Below are 17,790 nucleotides of genomic sequence, written 5' to 3'. Positions count from 1 at the left end.
CTTGATTTGCCTGCTTCTGAGTTACCAAGTCTCACAATGGCCTAGAAGCACCAACAGGGGGAGCAGAGAACAAGAGTTTGAACCAGAAAACGGTTTCTGAAAACCTATTGAGTTACTGATAGTGTAATTACTTTCTATTTTCTAAACATTCTCATAGCCTATAATCTCCTCCTAATTATGCCAAATAAGGGAGTTTTGTATTATCAATATCATCCTATGATCATGACACTAAACAAAAGGCCCCAGGTGTCCTATTAGAATAAAATCCTATTGACTCAATATCTAAGACTCAGAGGATTTCAGTTGGGTTGTTTTCAAATTTACCTAAATTCCACATTTGCAAGAAGATTGACTGTGGAGTTGTGTTTTGTTTTTATCCCGCTTGTCCCAGGCTTTAAGCACGGGCTTGCTGGGCACACAGATGCCACAACTGTTTAGTCAGTGAGTCCAGCAGGATCTTCACTTGGTAATTGACCAAATGATGCAGAACATGGGCTCACATCTAAATGTAATCTAAACTGTAAAGTTCATATCACTTTTCTGATTTAAATGAAGGGTGGTAAATAAACAAGTTGATGTCAGGGATTTATTTTTAGAGAATAGTCTTTAAAGTATGTCATGAAATCAGTATAGTTTTACCTTCACCTTCTTGACACTCTAAACACATTGCTCTGCAGCAAAACTGATGGTTAGCATGACTCCAAAGATTAGTATTAAATATATACCATTTTTTTTAACTCCCTGAAAGCAGATAAAGTCAAACATGTTACATAACTCTTAATTAAACAAAGCTAGAAACTCCACTCCTTAATTAGTTTGACTAAATGGCAGTTTATTGTACTTAAAAATAATAAAAGGGCATTTCTTTTAAAATACACCAAAATTGGAGCTTTTTCCTCAGACTAGTGTTCTTCCATAGTTCAAATTAGTTTTTATTATAACGTTCACAGGTGCTGTCACGTGACGTGATTTCATTCATGAACCTTGTACCTATGCCTCTCCTAAGTCAATTGGTAACTTACCATTGGTATTTAAGGATAGTTAGTTTGTCTAGACATTCACTTTTTACCTTAGCCTCATATAAGACTGAGGCCTATATTAGTAACAAATCTTACATTTTGAGTTGCATTTTTAATTTAAAAAGAGACTCTCATAAATCTGAAGTCCTTTTTTTTGAAGTTATTACTGGAGATGCCTTTAAATTTCAGCATGGAATGCTTACATCTTATATATCATCACTGATGGAAATTTCACTCTAGGAGGCATGGAATTACAAGGAGCCAAATAGATCCCTCTTAGTTGGACACTTGTCTATTTAGCAACTTTAAAAAGGTAAGAGGACATTTTTAGGAAACATCTCTCCATTTGGAAGCATACGGAAATGATTATTAAAACTAGAGTGGTTTAGGGCCCCTGGGTGGTTCATTCGGTTGAGCCTTGGCTCTTGGTTTTGGCTCAGGTCATGATCTTGGAGTCGTGGGATCTAGCCCCGAGTCGGGCTCGCACTCAGCGCAGAGTCAGCTGCAGAGTCTCTCTCTCCCTCTGCCCCTCCCCCTCTTCCTCTTTCTCTCAAATAAATTAAATAAAATTAAAAAAAAAATAAAACTAGAGTGGTTTAAGGAGCGCCTGGCTGGCTATCGGTAGAGCATGCAGCTCTTGTTCTCGGGGCCATGAGTTCAAGCCCCATGTTGGACGTAGAGATTACTGAAAAAAAAAAACAAACCAACAAGCTAGAGTGGTTTGAGTATCAGACAAACAGATAAAAACATGTAAAATAGATCATGTGGGTTGGCTTTTCTTTCATTCACTTACGTGCTAAAGAATAGTGGAAGTTAGCTTACCTTCCAAGTTTGGTTTGTTGTAGTCCTGTATCTCATTTCACAGGAAACCTTTTCAATTTTTGTTTGACTATGCCAGTGAATTACAGTCTTAGGCACTGTAGTATTTATATCCTCAGCCCTGGAAATGATGGATGCAGAAGGTATCACTAGAAAAATAAATAAATAAATACTCAGCAGTTTAAAACTTGCCTTGGGAGAGATCAGTATCTTTTCATCAATATATAGACATGTTAAAACTAAACAATTTCATGATCTAATTAACAATTAATGAATTTTTTCTTGTTTTCTAAGCTATTATGTAGGAGAAAGCTTGTTAAGTGAAATTCTATTCAACCTATTTTCCATTTCTTTTAAGTGGCACTCTTATAGTCCACCTTTCCCCCACCCCCTATTCCCTTCTAATCCTAACTAATGAAATTCCAAAGCCTGGACTTATTAACAAAAGAGAGTGAAAAAGAGATAAAGGAGATATCTCTTTCTTCCTGCATCTGTTTAGGGAAAAATGATGTTTTGCCTTCTAAATTTAGTTCAGAGAATCTGATTTGATAAGATATTAAATTGAGACCTTTCACAATATTTTTATTCTCTTGTGTCATAGGGAAACTTATATGAATAATTAAATCTATTGCTAACTTATTTTGTTCTCTATTAAAATAAATCTGTACTTGAAAGTATGATTTGAACAAAGCAAGTCTCCTAAGACTCTAAGACTTTACAAATTATTGCCATGCTCTGTGATAATAATTTTCAAAAGGAAACTAAAATTCTGTTGGGTTATATTACTATCGTTTTGTTGTACTAGGAGTAATGGTGTAACTGGAATCTCTGTATTTCTAAACTGTATTAATTCTTATACATTTGTTCTGTCTGAACAGAATGAAATCACTGGCATTTCCCATTTCTCCTATGGCACCACAGAATGATGAAAACCTATGGTTTTGTTAGACATATTATTTAACAAAGAACTGAAGAGCCTACGTATGTGTTTTTAAGGACCATTATTATAGCTTAATATTCTCTATGGATTAGTTTCCTTTTCATTTAGTCTAGATGTATAAAGTATTCTTTGGGAATATGATTGTTTTATTATTAATGATTTATTATCTAAAATTATATGCCCTGGTATATGATTTATAGAGAAATATAAAAATTAAAGATTTTCTGTTCAGTAGCACAGTGCTATAATAAAATCCTTGGGCTAAAGCTAACATAGGAAGGAAGTAGCAAAATCAGTCTAATTAAAGAGCTTACTGTACTTAACTTCTATTATCTGAATGCCACAGTTGATTTCCTTTTGGTAGTGTAGGCTTCTTGTAATAAGGATCAGTATTTGCAGATTTCTATAGTCAGGGAAGTGTTTCCCAGGGCTCTGAGACCACTTGGGACCATTTAAGCACCCTGAGGCTAAATTACCCACCCAATCTTCTCTCTCATCTCTGAGTCTGGCCTGCTCTTGGTAGAGTAGCACAAGCATTCCTGAGACCCTTCTGCAGAAAGAAATACTCTGGGGACGAAGCAAAAGTCTGTTTAGTCTTATGAGAAATGCAGATGGAATAGTAAGTCCTGTTTAGGATAGAGTCTTAGCACAGGGCAGGTCAATGCAGTAGAGAACTAAGCTTTTAGGTTTGCATGACCTCATATGTTTTCAAATAAACATGCTATATAATAAATACTTGACTATGTACTTTGTTAAATGACTCAAATGTTGAATGTTTGCTCTCATTGCTTAGGTTTCAAATGTTCCCATCATATCTTAGGTTTTTAAAAAATTGTCAGATCCATCATAGATGCCATGTGTTTAGTTTTCACTTGTATTGAAATGAAGAACCAGATTTATAGTTGTTTGGTATCTTCCCAACAGCACATATTTACCTACATGAGAATTAACGTTCACAAATGGCAGCTGGAAGACACTGCGGGCCATTTATTTCTCCACAGGAGAAGCTGAAGCATCCCTCTCACAGTCACTTAGGCACAGTGTTACTGCGCTATGAGCTCGGGACTGCCTTTCAGCACAGCCTCCCTAACTTAATTAAAACCCAATCCTGTAGCTGTTATGTGAAAATTGTTCTCAGGAGAGTCCTCTGTCCCCAGCTTCATAGAACAGTTCATTTATCTAACGTGCAATGTCTCATTCTTAAAAGTGTCACAAATGAGTATAGCTCATTTATTATATAGCATGTTTATTTATCTGGTGGCTTTGTTGGGTGGAACATCCTACACAATCAACCTGTTTTTCCACCTGAGTTTTGAAGAGTCTGTTTTGAGGTTTAGAAAAGAAAAAAAAAGCAGGTGGAAGAACAACTCCAAACAAGAAGCTCCCTGGTTCGCAGTGTGAGAAGTCAGATTTGGAGGTGGTGGCCAGATGAGATTTTCCCTTTGTGGGAGGCGGGGTGGTGATTAACCTTATTCGCAAGTCAGCAAGTCTGCAGGGAAATCTGGCTGTCCTCCTTACTAGCTGTGGCACCTTGAGCAAATTATTTTATCTCTTTCTTTATCTGTAAAATGGGCACAGTAGTACCATGTATGATTGTCTCCAGAATTAAGTGTGATTTGCATGCTAATTGTCTGGAACACTGTAGGTGTTTAATAAATTGATTGATAATAGTAAGATCATAAGATCACAATGGTAATAATAGCAGTAATACTACTACTAATACATTAGTTCTAAAAAATGATATTGCCAAAATGATACAGAACATGGTAGCCTTTAAACATCATTAATCCACTGAGGGGAATCTGTTTTAAGAAAAGGACATTTTATGGCATCCTACCTCTAACGGTAAATTTACAAAAACATGTGCACCATGGTCAAGAGAACTGTACATGGAGGAATATATCATCATAGTGAGCAGTGTTTGTTTTCAAATCCAATATTCAGAGCATAAGGACAGACTTTTAGGCCAATCCTGTTAGCTGGAATAGTTGAGTTTGGTTGAGGCAGAAGTTGAGAAGTTGAGATATTAGTTCCAATGAAAGACCCCAGTGGTCCCCAAAGGATACCCAAGAAGGTGTCACATCCCCTAGATCACTAATCAGCAGGGAAATTGTCAGACACATCGCATGCTTTTAAATAAAGATTGAGGATAGAAGATGAGGATTTGGAATTAGAGCTTCCTAGCTCCACAGTCTCAAAATTTTTAATGTCACCTAGCCTTGGTTCCCTCAAGTAGAAATTACAATCTCTTCTACTAGGGTTGTTGTGGGAGGTTAAATGAGGTAATTTATGTAAAAGCAGGTAGCACTGAAAAAATGCTCCATAAACGTGAGCTTAACTGAAATCATCCTTAATAATAAAAACAGAAATAATTGGTACTAGGATGTCCAAACAGAGGGTGATTCACTTGGTGCTCTTTGGCTGAACTTTGGCTTTAGGACTGGGATGTAGCTGTAAAAGGCTCAGGGGTAATTACATTTTGGAATTTATCTTAAGGAAAAAGAAAACAGGGGTGCCTGGGTGGCTCAGTTGGTTGAGCAGTTGCCTTTGGCTCAGGTCATGATTTCAGGGTCCTGGGATGGAGCTGCATTGGGCTCCCTGCTCAGTGGGGAGTCTGCTCCTCCCTCTCCCTCTACCCCTCCCCCCCATGCTCACAGGCACTCTCCCTCTCTCTCTCTCAAATAAATAAATAAATAAAATCTTTTTTAAAAAAAAAAGGAAAAAGAAAACAACTACTATGAAAAAATTTATCCAAAAGGTTGTTTATGGCAGTATAGTTTATAATGGTGAAAATTTGAAAACAGCCTAAATCTCCAACAATAAGGGACTAATTAAAGACATTCATTAAAAATTATACTGTAGATTAAATCAATAGAAGTATTAATTCTATAAGTTTTAGAAGGCAAGGTCTAAAATATCTGAAGCAAAAATGTTAACATTTGTAAAATCTGGCTGGTAAAAACAGAGATGTCCGCATAATTCACCATTTTTTATGATTTTTGTAAAATTTTTTTTAAAAAGCCCATAACTTCCAAAATAGTAGGTTCAGTAGAATCATTTATTATGCTGTACTTCTCACAATGTAAGACTCATCACAGTTTATTATAATCCTTGTTTCTTTCCATCTTCCCTGGTAGATTTGCAAGATATTTAGGGCAGCAGATACCTTGCTTATCTTACTCTCCCTAGCCCTTAGAACAATGCTTGAACATAAGAACTTCTCGATAAATATGTGTAAAACCACAGGCACCCCTGTAGAAATAAGACTGGAAGGTTATACAACAAAATGGTAGCAGTACTTATCTTTGAGTTGTTTTGGGCTGGTCAATTATGGGTAATTCTTATTTTCTATATCATGACCTGCAGGAACTTCAGGGGAACTCCTTTCAGATCTAGACTTCATTCGTCTAGGTCAGCACAAATAAATTGTTTAGTTGTAAAGACATACTATTTCTCATCCTTTACCTATATCATCCAGATTAATTTGCAGTTGTTTTGACTTCTCCGTGCCCAGTGCATTTGCAGCTTGGACCCAAACCAAATATTTCTTGCCACCTTGCAATGAATCAGTGGAGATGTTAATATAACTTGAAGAAAGATATTGTTGCTCTTCTTCTGTCTCTAAACTTAAAAAAAAAAAAAGATTATGATGACCAGTTACATTTGGTTTGAATGAGTTATTCCTCAATTTTTTATGCTACTTTTTTAGCCTGCTTTCAGAATACAAAAATGATTTCATTTTGAAAATTTTAAAAAATAAATTCAAGACTGTTCAGAGTCACACTATGACTTTCATGGGCCCTAAGTTATTTTGCCTTTACGGACTCATTCTTCCATCAAGAAAAAAATAGTATATATGTGTGTGGGTGTGTGTATGTTTATATAGATACGTATATATGTTCATATAGATTATGTTTTACAACAGTTGATATAAAAGCAAATATATTAATATTACATCTTAAACATTTTCTTTGACCTAATGGTTTATTTTATTTATTTTTTAAGATTTTATTTATTTACTTGACACAGGGGAGGGGAGAGAGCAAGCACAAACAGGGGGAGCGGGAGCGGCAAGCAGAGGGAGAAGCAGGCTCACCGCTGAGCAAGAGCCCGATGTGGGGCTTGATCCCAGGACTCTGGGATCACGACCCAAGCTGAAGGCAGCCACTTAGCCAACTGAGCCACCCAGGTGCCCCTTTTCTTCTGATTTTAAATTAAATTAAGTATTTTCATGGACTCCTGAAAGTATCATGGGCCCTGGGCACTGTGCCCACTATGCCTACTAGATAAGTCGACTCTAGACAGAGCTTGAAATAAATGAGTACCCTCTGGGAAGGAGCAATGCATAGGAACTCAGTACAAGGGCTTTGAGTCAGACATTTCTACCAGGTGTAGAGTGAGGGTTAAGAATGGCAGGAAGGATCAGGATAGGGTGAGAGATCTGGATGGGGTAGAGAAAGACTGATCTTCCGGGGGAAAACAACAACAACATCAACAACACCGCCCCCCGCCCCGGCATGTTCTAAAATGAATAAATGAAGTGGCATGCCATTTTCAAGGAAGTTCAGAAAGTTCATCCTCTGGAGCATGAATGTGCAAGAAGTAACTTGAAGTAGAGCAGACAAGATCAAAAAGACTTCCTGTGGACTTTGAAACCAGAGCTGACCAGATCTGGGGGCTGATTAGGTAAGGGGAAAGGAAGTCATTTGCTGCCAAAGAGGATGGAGAAGATAGAGGGGAGAGGCACAGTTTGGAGTGAGAGCTAGAGCTACTAAATCATCACTTCAAATTATGTTCATTTAAGTTTTTATCATTGAATGAGTGAGGATCTCTAATCAGCCAATTTAGCTTAGTGAAATTTCAAATGTCATTGTTAAGGCTAAAATTTTAAATTTTATTAATTTCCATTGACTTTGGTTAGCAAGTTTGAGCCTCTTTGTAAGTCTGTTAAAAATTTCTGGGGCACCTGGCTGGCTCAGTCAGTAGAGCATGCAACTCTTGATCTGGGGGTCCTGAGTTGGAGCCCCATGTTGGGTGGAGAGATTACTTAATCAGTCTTAAAAATTTCTACTCCACAATATTTTTAGGGGGTAGGGGCTGGAGGTAGTGGTGAGGGGAGTATTGGGAAATGTTTCTTCCATCCTTTTCTGGTTTCTGGTTTCTGTGAGGAGAAACTGTCCTCAAAACTCCTCTGTTCTGTCTTGTCCCTTCCTCTCTCATCCCTCTTGAAGGTGGGCATGATTCTACTTATGAAGAACTGGACTGCATACCTCACAGTCCCTTCCTCTCTGCCGTTTTCCCTTGGGAGTCAGAAGACCACAGAAATGACCTTTTCTGGTCTTCTCCAATAAGCTGTAAGATTTAGAGGAGTTGGCCCTCAAGTGGGGATGTGCAGCTGTCTAATACTGGCTGTGATTGAGGGCAAGGGCAGTAAATCTGTTTAGTCTGGGAAGATCAGTATTAGAAAGTTCACTGTTGCCACATACCAAAACCATGCCCTCCATTAACAAGCTTCTTCAGTAATAAATATTATAAAATATTTTAAATGTTTAGTTATTTAAATATATATTTTAAAATATTTAAACATAACTATTTTTATATTTCTATTTTCACCTATTGGCTTTTTGATTTCTCTCAGTTGGTTTAGAACTCATGAGGAAAATCTGCAGAGATAAATATTGAGCCACCTCAGACTCTTATACACCATTACCTATAGTCAGATCCATTCATAACATGAAAGTGGTTTTCACTAGACTTCACTAAGTTTGCATTTCTTGAACACTTTGAACTACCAACTCTTTTTATTTCCTTTTCTTAAGCTTCTCAGTCAGATTTTCTACATCCCTGGTAACTACATCCAAATTACCATTTCCACTTGTTCTTTAAGCTTTTTGTTGTGATTTCTGCCTTCACTTTTCCCATGAAACTACTCTTCTAAAATGGCATCCTTTCCAAGGTGAAGTCCTCTGAATCCTCTTTGTAGCATCCATCCCTCTTGATAACTTACAAGTCTTCCTTCCCTTGGCTACCCAGACCCTGTCTTCTGGGTGAGAGAGCCTACATCTTTTTCTCACACCTGCTTAGTGATATCTTTCCTCCTCCAACCCTCCACTTGGGTTGCCCTCCCTACTCCTCTAACCCCACCACAGTGAGGGTCAGCTCTTAGTGCTTGCCTTTTCCCTCAGCTCACTCATCTTCCTGGTTTCAATCACAACAATGGACAAAACATTCCACACATACAGCTACTGAGTATCTGCACTCTCACTGGGAGCTGCATTTGGAGATCTGCCTGAGACCAGAACTGTAGCATATTTACAACTTGTAAATTCTTCTTCTTGCCCATTTCTCTCTTGTTGTCAACAGCATGCTGCCTTTCTGATGTCCTCAGTTTGCCATTTTTAACAACTTTTCCTCCATCACTTAAGAGCGAACCAAAGAAGGTGAAGTATTTCCTTAGCTATTATTTTCTTATCTTTTGTTCCTGTTTTGATAGCTGTGTCCATGGTCTAAGCCCTAGCTCTATATTATCTGTTCGGTATATTACTTGTAGATTCCTACGTTAATTGTATTACATCATGAAACCTAACTTAGTATACACCTACTAACTTGGAGGGAAATAACCTTGGAATTTGAACAAATGTGAAAAGACAAGTACCCTAAATTCTTACATTTAACAAACAGAAACGCTTCACGAATTTGTATGTCATCTTTGATTAGGGGTCATGTTCATTTTCTCTGCACTGTTACAATTATATATAGTATTTGTGCTGCTGAGGCAAGCACTGCTCGGTTTCTTTATCTAATACCATCAACTTTTTTCTGTCCTCGGGAACTGACTTGATAGGATTTATGGGAAAGGAAGAGTTGAAAAATCACAATCATTTCATCTCTACAGCTGCACTTCAGGTCCTGTTACTACTATGCATCTATTTAGCAATGGCCCGAATTTCTCCAGCCCCACAATACCCCAGCCCGGATTATAACTTGCTGGCCACTATGATCTGTTAGAATCCAAAGTGGCATGCTTGCTGAGACACAGAACTCCAGGGGGGGAAAGAAGAACCAGCCTCACTCTACCAAGCAATATATGCATTTATGAATCAAAATACTACAGAATTTACACATCTGTATTTTAAACTTATTGCCACCACCAGAGCAGGATAATCTCAGCAGGCAACCAAGGAATCTCTCTAAGGCTGACAGGGATACGTGGATAGGGGTGAGGGGTCTACCTGGAATGAAGGTGGCAGCTGCTACTCTAGTTCAGCTTAGGTTTTTAACCCTCAGTGCCTATTTTCCAGTGCTGCCTCTTTCCTCTCAACAGCAGGGAGATCACTATGAACACCAGGAGAGGACAAGGACATATCATAGTGATGAAAAGCAGAGGGCTTGGGTTTTAGAAAAAAAAACCTAGGTTCAAATCCCAGCTCTGCCCCTCAATAAAATATGGGACTTGGAGCCAGTTACTTAACCTCTATGTACTTCAGTTGACTCATCCATACAACAGAAAGAATAACATCGATGTAATCATGAGTAAATAGGATAAGTGAGTGAGATAAGGAAGCATGGAGCCGATGGCTTAACAACAATAAAGGGCTTATTAAACACACAATTATTACTGTGGATTAAAAGGTATTTATGATAAGACTTTTACACATTCTAAAGAATACAAATGAAACCTTAAAAGTTGTTATATTTCAACAAGCAAAATTTCTTTTATATTACTTGTATCTGAAATCAAATCCTTCCATTAAATTCAGGTGTTTGCATAGTTCCCTTATATTTTTTTTTGAAATAAGATGGAATGTAAATAAATTACAGAGAGTTGGTTTTAAGGTATGCTAAACTCATGCTCAATAAGATTTCAAAAGTGAAAATAAGAAAATGGCAAATATGGGTTAAGTAGCAAGTAGGGCATCTCTGAGTATTTTCCAGTTAGAGAAAACCACATGCGTGTCCTTGGTTTGTGGCTAATTCTTTTATCTTTTATATTGAGACCACAGTCAAAATGGAAATATATTCTTAAACCAACATTAACCATAGTTATTAGGTAATTTAATTCTGCTTTAAAGTCTAACTTCATGTTAGCACCTAGATCACAAACACTGTTTTAGATGAAGAATCAGTAATAATGAATGAATGACTATAACTTTGGGGCTATTTTAATATAAAACCATATATTACAAAGTTTTCAAATTTCTTATTTCTATTTCTGGTTTCGGTGTGCTTACTAATACATACCAGATTATTTTTTGAAGGGAGTCAGCATGATTTATATGTCTCTGAAGTTTCCCATGCATCTCACCCTAGTTGTTTTTAATAGATTTTCAATAAACACTGACAATTTATGATGATAATGGTGAATAGTGTTTTCCATTTATTTAGCCACTCATTCAACAGATATTTATTTAACATCCACTATGGTCCAAGCGCTACTTTAGACACTGGGAATACAACAATGGACAAAACAGATAAAAGTCCCACTCTTTCTTTCTGAGCCCATAGCGCTCTCACAAACATGGTGAATGGCGAGAACATTTCACCATTCAAAACATGGTGAATGTTCCTAAAACCCGCCGGACTTTCTGCAAGTGTGGCAAGGACCAACCCCACAAAGTGACACAGTACAAGAAAGGCAAAGATTCTCTTTATGCCCAGGGAAAGCAGTGTTATGACAGGAAGCAGAGTGGCTATGGTGGGCAGACTAAGCTGATTTTCTGGAAAAAGCCTAAAACTACAAAGGAGATTGTGCTGAGGTTTGAATGTGTTGAGCCCAACTGCAGATCTAAGAGAATGCTGGCTATTAAGAGATGCAAGCATTTTGAATTGGGAGGATATGAGAAAAGAAAGGGCCAAGTGATCCAGTTCTAAGCTTCGTATTTTGTTATATCATGAAGACAATAAAATCTTGAGGTTATTTTTACTTCATTTGGTTGCAGTTGGTCTTTTAAGAGGGAAATAAACTAGTGCCATCAATAAAATTCCCCTTGTGGGGCAGTTTATGCTTGAAAAAACAAAAACAAAAACAAAACAGATAAAGTCCCAACCTTCATGGAGCACACATTCTGGTGGAAACAAATAAATATATGATATACCATGTGGTGATAAATGTTTAGAAGAAAAATAAAGCAAAAAGGGGTTAGGAAGTGCTAGAAGTAGGAGTGGGGATTTTTTTTTTTTTAAGGAAGATGAAGATGAGGAAGGCCTGTCTAAGAAGGTGACTTTCCTTCTCTCTGGAGGAAGAGCTTTCTAGAGATATGCAAAGACCCTGAGGCAGAATCTTGCTTGTCCTGTTCAAAGAACAGCAAGGACATCAGTGATGTTTTTTGGTGTAGGTGAGGCAGATAGAAAGGGATTAAAGATGAGATCAGAGAGTCTGGAGGAGGGAGAGATTTCAAAGTTATTATAAGGTCACACCATTGAAGGACTCTGGCTTTGATCTGCGAAAGAAATGGGAGGTTTTGAGCAGAGGAGTGACATGATCTGAGCTACATGTGAAAAGAATTACTCTGGCTACTTGCATATAATAATAACTGTAGGAAGGCAAAAGTGGAGGGTAGGGCACCAGTTAGGAAGTTTTTACTAACCTGGATGAGAAATGATATGGTTTGGCTCAGGACTGCAAAGTGGATAGTGAGAAGAGGTCAAATACAATAGGTTTTGCTGATTAATTTTGTTAAGGGCATGGTAGGGAGGAATCTAGGAGGACTCCAGTGATTTTGACCTAAATACTACGAAGATGGAGTTGCCATTTACTGAGAAGGGGAATGCAGTGTGGGTAAAAGAAACAGGGTGTTTCGTTTTGAACATGTTAGCTTTGAGATATCTTTTGGATGTCTAAGAGAGTGCTGAATAAGATGTTAGATATATGGTAGCTGTGGGCAGGGGAGATGTCTAGACTCAAGGTAGATAAATTAGGAAGTTTTACACTATAAATTTGCATTATGTCTTTTAGGTAATGAGTATAGATAGAAATAAAAGGAGATCCTAGGAATAAAGCTATGGGACCTATTACTTTACTAGAAATGAAGAGGCATCAGCTAAAGAGTCTGAGAAAAAAGCATCCAGGAAAGTTGGAGGAGTGGTGTCCTCCAAGCCAAAAGAAGGAAGTGAAAAGCTTAATTAAATGCTCCAGATAGGAAGATAAGGACTGAGAGAAACCACTGAATTTGCTAATGGCAAGTCGTCAGTGACACTGATAAGACCTGTCTCAGTGTACAGCAAAAAATTGACTAAACTAGATTCAAGAAAAGATGAGAGAGGAAGTAGAGACAAAAAGCACAGACAACTCTTGAGTTTTGCCATAAAGAGGAGCAGAGAAATAGGATAGTGGAGCAAGGAAGGACCAAGGGATTTTGCATTTTTCAAGAGGGCAGATGCTGCAGGTTGTTTGAAAGTTGGTGGGAATGATCCAGTAAAGATAGAAGAGGTGATCATGCAGAAAAGAGAGGAGCATTGTTGGAGCAATTTTCTCCAGGAGACAGGAGGGGTAAGATCTAGCACACAAAGTAGAGAGTTGGCCTCAGGGCAACTGTAGTTCATCCACAGTAGTAGAAAGGAAGACCAAGTATATGGGTACAGATACCAATGCATCAGTAGATGGGGGAGGCTTATGGTCTTATTGCTTCTGTTTTCTCAGTGAAATTAGAAAGCAGGTCATCAATAGAGAATGAGGAGGGAGAAAAGCCCGCGGGAGACCAGAAATGAGAGAACAAGTAATGAAATAATTATTGGCTTAGTGGAGGAATGACTTGGCCAGTGATAGGTGGCAGGATACTGGGTGGCTATCTGGGCCCCAGTGAGATTAATGGTTATGAATATAAAGTCGCATCAGTTAGTAAGTCTATGTTTGTCCCCAGCCAGAATTAGCTTTCCTAGTATAGGTGCAGAATCAGTGAGGACATGGATTTAAAAATATGAACTGCTTAAATCCTAGAAGAATTATTGAAATATAACATCACAGCCTTAAAAATATTTGGAATCATGCCAAAGAACTCTTTCTGATTATTAGGAATATGCATATAGAGGAGAAGAAGAAATGGCAAAAACAAACAGGTCATATGAATTGACAGAATAGGCAATTGACCCTAGGGGGTCTAAAATGATATCTCATCTAAAAATAATTGCCCTACTGGACTTTCACAGTGCCTGAAAATCCCATCATTGGTGTTATTCTAATAACTTTATGACCTTGTCATGCACAGAGATGGTGCCTATCCACAAAAAAATCTCTAGAGTTTAACATAGTAACAAGAAGGCACAAAATGTTAAATAAATATTTGCTAAATTGGCTTGAATGGAATAGAATGAAGGGCCATCATGCATTCATTTTTATCCAGCAAGTATTTATTGAGTAGAAGACACTACAACAGACATTGCAAGAATTTCTAAGAAAGAACATATTTACATGAAGCTGTTGAGGTAATACACAATAGTCAGTAGATGTTTATTAGCAGAGTTTCTTCTTCTTTGGTTTCTCCTATCACCACTTATTGTATAAGTATATATATATATATATATATATACATATATAGCAAAATACAGAGGGTAGAGGAAGGTATGTGAATGGCCATGCAGCTCTGCTGGTGGGGTCACCACAAGATACTAGGGGGAAAGAAAGCTCTTGAAGCAACACAGATAAATTCCTCTGTTTTACAACTTCAACCCAACACCAGAAGGGAAGCCCTGATGATCTGTAGGCTGCAATAGAGGGAATGCCACCTTTCTGTCACGAGTGGAACAAGTGGGTGGACTGAGGTAAAATACCTCTCCTGTATATGTGATTTTACTGGAAAACAGAACCACATGGGTTGGAAGTGAAACCTTGCAAATGCTGATCTCTATACCTATCTGCCAAAGTGGAAAATACCCTAAGAGCCAAGGATCCAGAATAACCTTTTTAAACTACCTCAACCACAAACTTTTTCCTGGGGGGGAAAGACCTTTTTGATAGTTAGAAAAATTAACTTTCTTTTCTCTATTTTTTTCAACTCATTGTGTGTTTTTAATTAATTTTAAGATGAACAGATGTTTATTCCCTTTTCCAATTTGTGCCTCTATGAGCTCATTCTTTGAATTTGCTACAGGAGAACATTCGCTTTTATGCTAATCCTTCACAACTTTTAGGTCCTTTTTAAAATATGATAAAATTCAAAAAAAAAATAAATAAAATAAATAAAATATGATAAAATTCCATTAATCTGGACTTAATTCAGAATTTGAGTTAGGTTTGTCTGAGTTTGACTATAATTTAATGTTGGATTTTAGAAAATACAGTGAAAAAGTTTTTCTAATGGGTAAGACTTTGTATTATTATTATTTAACTAGACTGTGAAGGGAGAATGTGGGAAATGTCTATTTCTACTTATCAGAGTAATCACTCAATAAATATTAATTGAGCAGTTACAATGCACCAGGCCTCATTCTAGGCTCAAGTGATAGATACAGCAGTGAACAAAATAAAAATTCTTGCCCCTATTGAGTTTACATTTCTAGTCTGAATGAATGAGTTTACTATTGACATATGCACAACTGCTAAAAAATTAGTCTTATTTGTATTTTTTTAGTTTATTTTTCTCCAGGAAAGTCTTGCTTTTAGAGCACATTTAACATCTCTTTCTAGATAGTCATCTGCTTAAAGTTACTGTTACTTGAAAATAATGTAGTAAAATTATTGTTTATAATATCCTGTAAATGATCATTTTTTAATGGCCTTATGTTAATCTCCTCACCCAAATCAGTCAGGTTTTGATGTAAGAACAAATCAAAATCAAACAAGCCTAGGATGTCAGCCTTGAGTGTCACCATAATACTCTGCCTTTTTGTTGTTGTTTTTAAACATTTCCTATTTGCAAGTCATTTTTTATAGCTTGTGTCGTATAAGCTTTGGAACACCCAGTATGGTATTATCCTCATTTCACAGGAAGCTACGGCTTGGCAAAGCTAAATAACTTTTTCAACATCACACAGGTAGAAATTATGCCAGATACTGTTAGATGACAGTGCTAGATTCTATCAACAATGCCCTTCTCCTAGGTTCCCATCCAGATAGAGTAGACATGTAACCCAGTTCTGGCCAATGAGATGCCATTGGAAGTCCGATGGGGGACGTTCTTTTTCCTTCACCATTTTTCCTGCCTGGGACTTGGATGAGAAGCCTAGAGGTACAGCTTCTGAGGATTAAGGCCAACACACTAAAGCTTATAGAGGAGAAAGGTGGAAAAAACCTTTGGGATATCAGTGAGTAATCATGCCAGCTCTGTAATTCCTACCACTATGGCTTGATACAAGTAAAGCCCCATCTGTTTAAGTCACTGCACTTAGGTTTTCTGATATTTGCATGATAAAAAACACCTAACGGATAAATTTCAAAACTGGAAATCAAAAGTAAAACTCAACACAGCCCCCCCCCCATTCTTTCCAATGGATAGTTCTGGAAGCATGCTCTTTTATAAATGTATTCTTAATACTTTCAAGGTGACTTTTTGAGTACTGAGAACAATCTCAACACTCATAACTACTACAGGTATTTCTCACTTTATAAGCTAGATGTATTTCTCAAAAAAGCCACGTGTAAATAATTTAAACATATGTAACTGAATGCATTAATGGATTTTAAGAAAAATCTATAATAAATAGGCAAAATACTTGGAGAACATTTTTTTTTTATGATACTAAATAGGAAATTAGGTGGTGGTTGGCAAGTTTTTGTTTAACAAATATATCTTCTCAAATTGTGGTATGCCTGTTCCAAATTTATAATGCAATTTTATTGTCAGGAACTTGAGACAGCAAGTAAGTGGCACCTGAAAGAATTAACTCATACCCACTAGATTGGCAATAACCAATAAGATAATAATAAGTGTTGGCAAGAACGTGGAGAAGTTGGAATCTTCATATACTTCTGGTAGGAATGTAAAATAGTGCAGTTGTTTTAGAAAACAGTATGGTAGTTCCTCAAAAGGTTAAACAGAATTACGTATGACCCAGCAATTCTATTCCTAAGTATATGCCCAAGAGAAATGAAAACCTGTGTCTACCGAAAATCTTGTACATGAATATCTCAGAAGCATTACTCATAATAACCAAAAAGTAGAAACAACCCGAATGTCCATCAGCTAATGAATGGATAAAGTAAATGTGATATATTCATACATTATTTGGCCATAAAAAGGAATGAAGTACTTATACATGCTAGACTAAGGATGAAACTTGAAATCCTTGTGCTAAGTGAAAGAGACAGTCACAAGAGACCACGTATTATATGACTCCTTTTTTTTTTAAGATTTTATTTATTTATTTGAGAGAGAATGAGATAGAGAGCATGAGAGGGGGGAGGGTCAGAGAGAGAGGCAGACTCCCTGCTGAGCAGGGAGCCCGATGCGGGACTCGATCCCGGGACTCCAGGATCATGACCTGAGCTGAAGGCAGTCGCTTAACCAACTGAGCCACCCAGGCACCCTATATGACTCCTTTTATAAGAAGTGTCCAGAGCAGGCAAATGCCCAGAGGATGCCTCAGGATGGGGAAGTTGAGGCAAATGGAGTTATTCCTAATGGATACAATTTACTTTTGGCATAAGAAAATGTTCTAAAATTGTGGTGTTGGTTGCACAACTCTGTGAATATACTAAAATCATTGAATGCTATACTTCAAATAAGGCGAATCGTATGGTATGTGAATTATACTCTATAAAGCTGTTATATTAAAAAGAAAGAAAAAAACCAACCAGTGAGGATCAGTGGGCCCATGAGGTAGTAAAAGCTCCAGGAGATAGTAAAATCCTCAAGGTACCATGCTTTCTCTGTCAATCTGGCACTATCTAGCTTTTCTGTGAGCTTCCATTGTGGGAGTTGCTTCCATACTGCTTTCATTTTCAAAACTAAAGTTGACTTTATAAGGAGACTCTTAAGTTTTCTTGTCCTCTTTTCATCTCAAAAGGACTACTTTGCCCTAGAAGCAGAGGGTAAAGGTTAAGTCTCTGACCTGTGTTAGAACCCTGGCTTCCTTACC

At 37.4% G+C, this 17,790-nt stretch overlaps 2 protein-coding genes and 1 non-coding gene across 3 annotated transcripts in view; 1 reads left to right on the top strand and 2 right to left on the bottom strand.

Moving 5' to 3' along the window:
• IL23R (interleukin 23 receptor) overlaps positions 1–17,790 on the bottom strand; it is a 55,467-nt gene that overhangs the window by 27,448 nt on the left and 10,229 nt on the right. The window contains exons 4-5 of the mRNA XM_021679975.1: positions 6,244–6,404; positions 1,842–1,987 (exon numbers count right to left, since the gene is read on the bottom strand). Coding sequence (XP_021535650.1) covers positions 1,842–1,987; positions 6,244–6,404 — 307 coding nt within the window. The remainder of the gene's footprint in view (positions 1–1,841; positions 1,988–6,243; positions 6,405–17,790) is intronic.
• On the bottom strand, positions 9,451–9,561 carry LOC123324721. The gene has a single exon (XR_006539990.1). It is a non-coding gene; the product is annotated as a U6 spliceosomal RNA (small nuclear RNA).
• LOC110571810 (60S ribosomal protein L36a-like) lies at positions 11,332–11,649 on the top strand. Its single transcript, XM_021679976.1, has one exon. The coding sequence runs from the start codon at positions 11,332–11,334 to the stop codon at positions 11,647–11,649; it is 318 nt and encodes a 105-aa protein (XP_021535651.1).

Source organism: Neomonachus schauinslandi, chromosome 4, assembly GCF_002201575.2.
Source record: "Neomonachus schauinslandi chromosome 4, ASM220157v2, whole genome shotgun sequence".
NCBI lineage: Eukaryota > Metazoa > Chordata > Mammalia > Carnivora > Phocidae > Neomonachus > Neomonachus schauinslandi.
This window is presented reverse-complemented; position numbering and strand designations above follow the sequence as displayed.